The sequence below is a fragment of the Colobus angolensis genome, unplaced genomic scaffold (genome assembly GCF_000951035.1).
Source record: "Colobus angolensis palliatus isolate OR3802 unplaced genomic scaffold, Cang.pa_1.0 Scaffold28, whole genome shotgun sequence".
Classification (NCBI taxonomy): Eukaryota; Metazoa; Chordata; class Mammalia; order Primates; family Cercopithecidae; genus Colobus; species Colobus angolensis.
In genome coordinates, this window is record NW_012116043.1 from 4,627,533 (window position 1) to 4,638,857 (window position 11,325).

Below are 11,325 nucleotides of genomic sequence, written 5' to 3' on the forward strand. Positions count from 1 at the left end.
GGCAGAATCGCTTGAACCTGGGAGGTGAAGGTTGCAGTGAGCCCAGATCATGGCACTGCACTCCAGCCTGGGCAACACAGCAAAATTCCATCTCAAAAAAAGAGAAAAGGCTGGGTGTGGTGGCGCATGCCTGTAATCCCAGATATTCAGGTGGCCGAGGCACGAGAATCACTTGAACCCAGGAGGTTGCAATGAGCTGAGATTGCCCCACTGAACTCCAGCCTAGGTAACAGAGTGAGACTGTCTCCAAAAAAAAAAAAAGCATTACCTTTTAATCTTCACATACCCTATGGTCCCCAGTATACAGATGAGGAAACCAAAGAACTCAAGAGTTCTAGAAAACATGCTCAAAATCACATCAGTACGCTTTCCTGGTTCCCCAAGAGGACGCTTACCAAAGCTGAGACTCATGTTGGTGTGATACAGTCAAATTGTAAAAACAGAAAGACACACAGGTGGCCTTGCCTGGCAATAAATATTTTAATTTTTGTTTCATTTTTATGATGACAAATAATTTTCAAGTTTATTTCCTTGTTTAAATACAAAGCTAAACCACAACTAGGTATAATCGACATTGTGTCTCACATTTACACTCCTGTCGGATCCTCTTCCAATTTGATGACCACTGACCAGGCTAGCGGGGGGATGGGAGGGAAGACTTTCTTAGGTAGCACCGTCGTGAGGCCCAAGGTGGGGTTGGGGGGAATCAAAGACTAGGACGGGCTCTCATACCTGTCTCCATTCACATTTACCTGGGACCAGGGTAGGCAGGAGACACCAGGTCATGGCTCCTGAGCCCTGGCCCCCTGGGCTGAAGGGACAGAGAGTGAGGATCAGTTCTGTGAAGGACGGGAGGAGGCAGCCACCTACTCCTCCTGCCTTCACAGTTAAGGTGAAAACCTTAGCCCTATCTGTGATTCCTGGAGGCCACCAGGCCCTGCGTGCTCCCCTGCACACCTGGGTGCCTTTCTGAGGCTGGCAGCAGCGGCTGGGGTCAGGGGTCCTGGGCTCCTAGGCTCACACCTCAGCTCACAGTTGCGTCCTTGCAGAAGGATGCCGGGTGTCTGACAAACACAAGGCCTTGACAGCAGGTCTGGAACCTTCAACCCCAGCAGGATGAGGGGAAATGGGGGTGGATGTTAGGTAAGTAATTTCTGGTCCCACTACAAAACTTTATTTTTGATTAGAGTACCATTCTCAGTCTCTTCTACAAAAAGCAAAAAAGCAAAAGAAAAAGAAAAAAAAAGCAGCCACTTCACTCACTTCAAGACCTATATACATTGTAAGTTGTTTTCTGTGGTTTTTTTTTTTAATTTTTATTTTTTTAATTTTTATTATTTTTTTTTAAATAAATTCAGTGTTCACATTTCTATAAAGAATTAACCCAGTTTCAGGAAACCCTGCCCCCACAGGGCAGGTAAGCAACACTCTCCCTGCCCACATCTAGTTCGATTTCGCGCCCTGATGCTTCAAGGTGCCCAGAAAAGCGGCAGCTTGTGGAAGAGGAAATCTATGCCCGGCCCAGGCTCGGGGCCCAGGGCTCAGTAAGCTTTCGAGAAAGCAGAGGGGAAGACTAGTTTACTGCAAAACCTTTTTAAAAAATATTCATACACTTCAGTGAGCGCCTGTCGAGATATTAGGAGAACAAGAGCTTGGAAACATCCCGTCCAGGCCATTGGGAGGCAGCGTCTTCCTCCCACCCCGTCCCTGGATGTCAGGGGTGCAGGGGGAAGGTCCCGGCTCTTCCACTGGAGAAAGGAGACTCACCTGGCTTCCTAGTTCATGTTTGACTCTTTCCTCTAAAACCTGTGCTGAGTCTTTGACTGCATGCACGGGAAGCACAAACGTTCGGCTTGTATGCAAAAAAAGTACAAAAACAACTAGAATATAAAAGTTTTGGTAATATAAGGCCATCTGTTCAAGTCCACCTTGGAAACCTGTAACATATATTTAAATACTACAGTGAAAAGGCATCTTAATATACTTTTTAAAAACATCTGAAGTAATCCGCTAAGATTAAGTAAGTGTGTAAAAAAAAAAATTCAATTCCCTTTGAGGGCACTTTGTCCTTTGCAGAAGGGAAGGTGGGGTGGGGAGGGTGTGGGGTCAGCCGGTTAATGCTTCAGCCACGGGTGAGCTTCAATGGAAGCCTTGCTGCGGTCCCCATAGTCATACAGGAGCTCCTCCCCAGCCGCGATGTCTCGGGAGGCGATGAGGATGAGGTGAGGTACGCCGTCAATGTCGTGCAGTTTGGTTTGGCAGTTCCCACATTTGCTATGATTGATCAGTCTTCCTAGGCGATTTGTCTCTCTAGTTGCATCCACGCTGGAGGGGAGGGAGAGCCAGAGAGGATTAAATTGATAAAGAGGGTTAAAGAGAGTCACACTTGTGCTCAGCTCTGGTGGGATGTTGATTTAAAGCCACGTGTTTTGGAAAGATTCAATTCATAAAGCTATTTTCTTTTTCCTTTTTAGAGGGGGTCTCGCTGTGTCACCCAGGCTGGAGAGCAGTGGCGCGATCACGGCTCACTGCAGCCTCCTCCACCTCCCAGGCCCAAGTCATCTTCCTACCTCAGCCTCCCCAGTATCTTTGACCACAGGTACATGCCACAACATCAGGCTAATTTTTAATTGTTTTTGAAGAGACAAGGTCTCCCTACATTGCCCAGGCTGGTCTCCAACTCCTGGGCTCAAGTGATCCTCTGGCCTTGGCCTCCTGAGTTTTTGAGATTACAAGCATGAGCCACCAGGTCTGTTTTTTTTTTGAGAGGGAGTCTCGTCGCTCTGTCGCCCAGGCTGGAGTGCAGTGGCGTGATCTCAGCTCACTGCAACCTCTGCCTCCCAGTTTCAAGCGTTTCTTCTGCCTCAGCCTCCCAAGTAGCTGGGACTACAGGCATGCGCCACCACACCCAGCTAATTTTTGTATTTTTAGTAGAGACGGGATTTCTTTTTTTTTTGAGACAGAGTCTCACTCTGTTGCCCAGGCTGGAGTGCGGTGGCACGATCTTGGCTCACTGCAGCCTCCACCTCCCAGCTTCAAGAGATTCTCCTGTCAAGAGACTCTCCTACCTCAGCCCCCCAAGCAGCTGGGACTACAGGTGCACACCAATATGCCCAGCTAATTTTTGTATTTTTAGCAGAAACATGGTTTCACCATGTTGGTCAGGCTGGTCTCGAACTCCTGACCTCAGGTAATCTGCCCGCCTTGGCCTCCCAAAGTGCTGGGATAACACGTGTGAGGCACCACGCACGGCCAGCATTTTTTTTAAATGTATTTTTTGAGACAGGGTCTCGCTCTGTCACCCAGGCTAGAGTGCAGTGGGATGATCACGGCTCTTTGTAACCTCAACCTCCTAGGCTCAAGTGATCATCCTACCTCAGGCTCCTGAGCTGCTGGGACTACAGGTGCTCACCACCAAGGCTGGCTAATTTTTAAAAATTTTTAAAATTTTTGTACAGGCAGAATATATCCTTATGTTGCGAGGCAGGATATATCCCTATATTGCCCAAGTCTCAAACTCCTGGGTTCTATCAATCTTCCTGCCTCAGCCTCCAAAAGTACTGGGATTACAGGCATCAGCCACTGCACCTGGCCCAATTCACAAAGCTATTTTTTTTTTCCCCTGAGACAGAGTCTTGCTCTGTCGCCTAAGCTGGAGTGCAGTGGCGCGATCTCAGCTCACCGCAACCTCTGCCTCCTGGGTTAAGGCAATTCTCCTGCCTCAGCCTCCTGAGTCAGCGGGATTAGAAGCGTGCGCCACCATGCCAGGCTAATTTTTTTGTATTTTTAGTAGAGACGGAGTTTCGCCATGTTGGTCTCAAACTCCTGACCTCATGATGCATCCACCTCAGCCACCCAAAGGGCTGGGATCACAGGCATGAGCACCCACACCTGGCCCACAAAGCTATTTTTGAGAGCCTGCACAGGACCTGGGTGGGGGGATGGGGTGGGACCCAAACGGCTCTTTATGGAGGCACAGGAGGAAATGGTAGAGTTTCCCAAAACAAATACATAGATTAAAAAAATCAACCCTGCCAGGTGTGGTGGCTCACGCCTATAATCCCAGCACTTTGGGAGGCTGAGGCAGGTGGATTACCTGAGGTCTGGATTTCGAAACCAGCCTGGCCAGCATGGTGAAACCCTGTCTGTGCTAAAAATACAAAATTAGCTGGGCATGGTGGTGCTTGCCTGTAATCCCAGTTACTCAGGAGGCTGAGGCAGGAGAATCGCTTGAACTTGGGAAGTGGAGGTTGCAGTGAGCCAAGATCACGCCACTGCCCTCCAGCCTGGACAACAAAAGTGAAACTCCATCTCAAAAAAAAAAAAAAAAAAAATCAACGCCACTGGTCATAGCCAGGAAAAAGCAATTAGTGATTTCCAGAGCTGCTCTGGCCAAATGCCCTGAAGGAGAGCCAAGTGAGCTGCTTAACAGGTTTTCATGTGACTAGTCCACTTCTCCCCTTCATTGGATGAGATAACATCCAGGACAGCTCCAATTCCAAAGATTAAAAATGGGAAGCTGGTGGCCAGGCACAGTGGCTCATGCCTGTAATCCCAGCACTTTGGGAGACTAAGGCAGGTGGATCACAAGGTTGAGAGATCGAGACTACTCTGGCTAACACAATGAAACTTTATCTCTACTAAAAATACAAAAAATTAGCCGGGCATGGTGGCATGTGTGTGTAGTCCCAGCTACTCAAGAGGCTGAGGCAGGAGAATCACTTGAACCCGGGAGGCAGAGGTTGCAGTGAGCCAAGATTGTGTCACTGCACTCCAGCTTGGGCGACAGATTGAGACAAAAAAAAAGGGAAGCAGGGGATAGCTGCATCACAGCTTTGAAAAAAGGCAATAACAGGCCAGGCACAGTGGCTCACGCCTGTAATCCTAGCACTTTGGAAGACCAAGGCAGGTGGATCGTCTGAGGTCGTTCAAGACCAGCTTGGCCAATGTGGCAAAAGTCCACCTCTACTAAAAATGCAAAAAAAAAAAATTAGCCGGGCTACTCCAGAGGCTGAGGCAGGAGAATTCCTTGAGACCGAGAGGAGGTTGCAGTGAGCTGAGATCATGCCACTGCACTCCAGGCTAGGCAACAGAGCAAGACTCTTGTCTCAAAAAAAAAAAAGTCAACAACAACAAAACCAGAAGACTGGCCACCAAACAGAACCAGGAGTTCCTGGCCCTTTGGCCTCTCCTCACTGCCCAGAGGACAGAAAAGCCGCTCAGAGCAACAGTGGACTCACCAATAAGTTTTGCTCAGATACTGAAAATAGTACATGTAACAGCCCGTGGAAGGGTCCTGTGCATACAGAGCCTCCCGTTTCTTGGCGTCGGTGATCTCGATGAGGTCCCCGTGGTATTCCACCACAAAGTCACCTCGGGAGAACTGCTTGGTGGCAATCACACCCCTGCCTTTGCCATCGATGAGGTCAATCTGTCAGGAAGTGATAGGAGAGTGTGTTGGTTCATAATAGCGATGGATGCCACTGTCCACCGCAGGTCTCCGGGGAGCTGAGGGCTTACCCCAATCTTTAACAGCTGTACTGAGCTATGCCATAAAATTCACTTGCTTTATATGTGCAGGTTGATGGGTTTTATGAAGCGTATACACCTGTGCAACCGTCACTACAGGCCAGCTCTAGAACATTTCCCTCACTCCACAAACGTGATTCCTTGGTGCTCACCTGCAAAGCAGTTACATCAGAGCTCGTGAGAGATCTGCTAGGTGGAGACTGCCCCGTTTTGTAGATGAGGAAACTGAGGCTTAAAGAGGCACAGCCACGTGTCTGAGGCCACACAGCTAGGCAGTGACACAGCTCAAATCCACACACTTGGTTTCTCTGTCTAGGGGCTGTGCGCTATGCCTTCCTAGGGGAACAGCAGGCCCAGTGGTCTGGGTCTCTGCCGCCTTCCACAGTTCCTCTCCTGTGTCTCCTCACTCTATTCTACATGGAGTTGGATGGGGTTGCTCTTAGGGGCCCAGGACTTAAGCTGGAATCTCCCCAGGTGGCGGGTGGAAGTGGAAGCTTTCTGAGCCCTGAGCCCTAGTCTAGGCCCATCTGAGCCCCCCTGTAGAGAGTTCTCCTCTTGCCCAAACTGCGTATGTTTGAAATACAGTAAGAGAAAAGCACATTTCTTGGGCATTGTCACTATCTAGGAAAATGGAGTATAAAAATGTATTAGTTTCTCTTTTTAAAAGTTTTCCTGGGCATCAGCTACATATTGTATAATCCCATTTATATGAAGTGTACAGAAGATCAATTCCACTGAGACAGAAAGCAGCTGAGTCAGGGGCTGGGCAGGGGACAGGCAGGGATGGTGGGCAGTGCTAAGTAATGGGTAAGGATTTCCGTTTGGGAGGATGAAAAAATTCTGAAATGAGACAGGGATGATGGTTGCATTGCATTGTGAATGTACAAAAAGTCACTGAATTTTTTAACCACAATTTCTAAGAAAAGTTTCCCCTGGATAGCATTTATATACAAAGTCCATTTATGTTTCCTTCATAAGACATTTCCTTAACAAGTTTTAATATTTGGCTCTTTGGCAACCTAAGAGAGTCTGCCTGGTCACCATGGCCATTAGAGGGTTAAAGCCACACGGTGGCCACTCTCAGCCACAGGACCAGGGAAGGTGAGCTCTTCCAGCTTCAGCTACGATGCAACAAGTAAGCAGCCCCTTACCTTCATCCCTTCTTCCTTTCCACTCTCAATCAATTCATCTATTCTTTTCCTTTCTTCAGACTGGGTGGAGAGAAAGAAAAGCAGCATCAGTGTCCTCTCCCAGGCCCGTCGCGGGTGGCTTCACGGTCTTGAGCCCTGACTGCCCCAGGCCAGGCCCACAGGGCCACAGTCGGCCTCATTTGGCATCACTGGGGATGACGGGTCCCCACTGATGGCAAAGCTCCCAAGTATCCCTCCTTTTCTCATCACCCATCTGTTGTAGAAGATCTGTCACCTGAGGTTCAACTGGATCGGGGGGAAACAGTGAGGACCCACGAACAGAATGGGGCTTATAGATATGTTCTGTTGCCCATGCAGCATGTTAAAAAATGTCCAACTTGCCCACACCTGAAAATCAGGCCTCTGACTTCATAGAAAATCAGGTACAGAGGGCCAGGTGTGGTGGCTCATGCCTGTAATCCCAACACTTTGGGAGGCCAAGGCAGGCGGATCGTAAGGTCAGGAGTTCGAGACCAGCCTGGCAAATATGGTAAAACCCTGTCTCTATTAAAGATACAAAAATTAGCCAGGTGTGGTGGCAGGAGCCTGTAGTCCCAGTTACTAGGGAGGCTGAGGCAGGAGAATTGCTTGAACCTGGGAGGCGGAGGTTGCAGTGAGCTGAGATTGTGCCACTGCACTCCAGCCTGGGTGACAGAGCAAGACTCCGTCTCAAAAAAAAAAAGAAAATCGGGTACAGCAGATCAGAGGCTGTGCCCTTTGGATGGGACACACGTGGTCCACATCCCTCTGGTCTGATGGCGCGTACTGCTATCAAAATGTTTGGGATCTCAGAGGTTCACCTGTATGGAGGCCACCACCATGGATGGGAAGAGGGCCTCCAATCCCGAGGGTCAATACAGCCCTGAACAGAGAACAGGAAGGGGGCACCCAGGGATCCACCTCTCCTCTAAGGCCACCCCTCCTGCACCTACCTCCATCCCTATCCCTGGGTTCTACCGTTCTGCCATCGCACAGATACTACGGAGCAAAAGGGAACCAAATGAAGACAGACTAGAAGCTCCAAACCAGTGTGGCTCACCCCAAACCAGCATGTCTTGCTGGCACAGACTTTCACCAAACCAGATGGCACATGTCAGGAGCCTGACACCAACTGCTGAGCTCAACCCACTCCCCCTACACAGAGGTCCAAACCAGCTTGCAGGTTTTCCAGGCACTCAGTCCACACCTGCAACGTGCCAGGCCCTGCAGTCTGTGCTGGGAACAATTGTGAATGAGTAACCTCAAGGACAGTCCCAAATCCTGCCACCTCCTCTCCATCTCCATTCCCACTGCTGCCCAGCAGCCCAGCCACGGCCCCGCCCCCTCGCTAGTCACCAGGCTTCCACTCTGACCCCAGAGAACACTGAGTTCTCCACAGGGCAGCCAGAGGGGTCTTTTAAAATGTAAATGAAGCCAGGTGCCATGGCTCTCTCCTATAATCCTAACATATCGGGAGGACCAGGAGGAAGGATCGCTTAAGGACAGGAGTTAGAGACCAGCCTAAGCAACAGATCCAGACCCTGTCCCTACAAAAAATAAATAAGCTGGGTGTGGTGGCACACACCGTTGGTCCTAGCTACTCTAGAGGCTGAGGAAGGAGGATTGCTGGAGCCCAGGAGGCTGAGGCTGCAGTGAGCCATGATTGCGCCACTGCACTCCAGCCTGGGCAACAGAGTGAGACCCTGTCTTAAAAAAACAGAAAACGTGACCAGGCATGGTGGCTCACGTCTGCTATCCCAGCACTTTGGGAGGCTGAGGTGGGCGGATCACTTGAGGTTAGGAGTTTGAGACCAGCCTGGCCAACGTGGCGAAACCCCGTCTCTACTAAAAACACAAAAATTAGTTGGGCATGGTGGTACATGCCTGTAATCCCAGCTACTCAGGAGGCTGAGCCAGGAGAATCGTTTGAACTCAGGAGGTGGCGTTTGCAGTAGGCCAAGATCGCACTACTGCACTCCAGCCTGGGAGACAGAGCAAGACTCCGTCTCAAAAAGAAAGAAACAAACAAAAACCAAAAAAACCTTCCCATAAACTTACTTAATAGTAACATACCTAACAAAGCCTCACATATCAATATTAACCTTTCACATAAATGGACTAAATTTTCCACTTAAAAGATATGGAAGATAAAGGTCAAGAAGGTTAAAAAAAAGAAAGATATGTCTGTAATCCCAGCACTTTGAGAGGCCGAGCAGGCGGATCACAAAGTCAGGAGATCGAGAACATCCTGACTAACATGGTGAAACCCCGTTTCTACTAAAAGTACAAAAAATTGGCCAGGCGTGGTGGCAGGCGCCTGGAGTCCCAGCTCCGCCTCCTGTGTTCACGCCATTCTCCTGCCTCAGCCTCCCAAGTAGCTGGGACCACAGGCGCCCATCACCATGCCCAGCTAATTTTTTGTATTTTTAGTAGAAATGGGGTTTCACCGTGTTAGCCAAGATGGTCTCCATTTCCTGACCTCATGATCCGCCTGCCTCAGCCTCCTAAAGTGCTGGGATTACAGGTGTGTGCCCCCACGCCTGGCCTTTTTAATTATTTTTTAAGATAGGGTCTCACAGCCAGGCTCAGTGGCTCACGCCTGTAATCCCAGCACTTTGGGAGGCCGAGGTGGGTGGATCACAAGGTCAGGCGTTTGAGACCAGCCTGGCCAACATAGTGAAACACCATCTCTACTGAAAATACAAAAAATTAGTTGGGCGTGGTGGTGCGCGCCTGTAATCTCAGTACTTGGGAGACTGAGGCAGGAGAATCATCTGAACCTGGGAGGTGGAGGTTGCAGTGAGCCGAGATCGCGCCATTGCACTCCAGGCCAGGTGACAATGTGAAACTCTGTCTCAAACACAAACCAACCAACCAACCAAAAAAGATGGGGTCTCACGATGTTGCCCAGGTTGGTGCTGAACTCCTGCTTTCAAGTAATCCTCCCACGTCAGCCTCCCAAGTAGCTGGTGTCTTTTTTGTTGTTAATTACTCCCCATTTGAAAATAAGCCCCATGAGTCCCAGGGGCTGGTCTAGTTTACTGTGGAATCTCCTGGTCTAGAACAGTGCACACAGCAGCCCTCAAAGCAACACCACCGCCATCACACACACCCACTGCCTTGCTGCGTGACCCATTCATTACAACTGTGCAGAGAGTGCTGAGCAGTACGGGGGCCCATGGAAACAGGAGTGATCATAGAAAGATCGCAGTAGTGGAATGGGGGTTTTTCTGCTGGGAGCAAACATGGCAGGTAGGAGATGCGCAGAGGGAAGCTGGGACGAGGCCAGATGCCCCAGCACAAAGCCAGGGAGGCTGAGTCTCCCAAAGGCCTGGAGTTTGGGGCCTGCAAACAACCAGCCCTGAGCTTCCTAAAGGGAATTCTGGCAGGAGCCCACAGATGGGCCTAGAGGCAGATGGAGTGGGAGCAATACAAGGTCAGAACTAGGGTTGGTGAGGAGCACCTGTGACAAGGAAGGAGGGGACCTTCCCGAGCGGAATCAGCAGACTGCTTGCACATCTGGCCCTGGGGTCGAGCTGGGCATGAAGAAGCCCAGGCATTGCCAAGAGGCATGGTCCCTGCCCTGCTGCTGGCTGCCACCCCACCCGCAGCCAGGCTGGCCAGCCAAGGGGCCCCAGCAGTGAAGCACTCGGCGGGTAGGGCATCTCTCCAAGGCCCACCTTGTGTCCAAACCCAGCAGCCCTGATCCCACCCGGTTGCCCAGGACCCACGCCCTGGCGCTACGCCCGCCCTGGCTGCTGTCTTCAGCCTCAGTGGAGGTATACAAGAGGCTCTGAACTGCAATTTTGCCCCAGACCATCTGGCCAACAACAGGCTCTATTATGCCCCACCCTCCTGGACCCACAGCCTGGGCCCAACATGGCAGTCAGGTCAGGACTGACCCCACCCTTCAGATGATCCCCAGCTGTCCCATTCTTGAGCTTTATCTGTGCAGTCAGAAAATACTCCACCCTAACCAGCTTCAGCCACGTCATCCTGGCCAGCTACGGCCTCCCTGCCCTGGCCAGCAACAGCTTCCATGGCTGCATTCAGCAGAGCCAACACAAACAGTTGGAGGCACAGCATGGCTTCTGGTCCGGGAACAGGGCAAGCTTTCTTGTGTTTGCAGACCGTGCTTTAGGGAAGCAAATGCGTCCTTCCCTTCTGCTCATCTGCTGCAAGATTTAGCAGACCTGCATCCTGTCCCATCGCAGCCTTCACTCTGCCCAGCACAAACTCTTGCTTCTTATTAATAAGGCCAACTCGGCTCCCCCCACCCTAAAGTCCACAGCAGCCCTTGATGAGCGCTCAGTAGAGGCCCTCTGTATGGGCACGCCACAGCTCCAACCTGGCTGGGAGGTGTCTGGGATTCTGTGGCCTGGCACCACCTCACCCTTTGCAGTGCTGTCTTTTTTTTTTCTTTTAAAGACAGAGCCTCACTCAGCCACCCAGGCTGGAGTGCAGTGGCGTGATCTCGGCTCACTGCAACCACCGTCTCCAGGGTTCAAGTGATTCTCCTGTCTCAGCCTCCTGAGTAGCTGGGATGACAGGCACCTGCCATCACGCCCGGCTAATTTTTGTATTTTAGTAGAGACAGGGTTTCACCATGTTGGCCAGGCTGGTCTCG

The 11,325-nt window shown here is 50.6% G+C and overlaps 1 protein-coding gene across 1 annotated transcript in view; it reads right to left on the bottom strand.

Annotated features, from left to right (window-relative positions):
- Window positions 1–461: 461 nt before the first annotated feature.
- Window positions 462–11,325, bottom strand: part of SETD8 (SET domain containing (lysine methyltransferase) 8) — a 31,545-nt gene continuing 20,681 nt past the window's right edge. The window contains exons 7-9 of the mRNA XM_011948583.1: window positions 6,681–6,740; window positions 5,241–5,431; window positions 462–2,325 (exon numbers count right to left, since the gene is read on the bottom strand). Of these exons, the coding sequence (XP_011803973.1) occupies window positions 2,115–2,325; window positions 5,241–5,431; window positions 6,681–6,740 (462 nt within the window). The 3' untranslated portion in view covers window positions 462–2,114. The remainder of the gene's footprint in view (window positions 2,326–5,240; window positions 5,432–6,680; window positions 6,741–11,325) is intronic.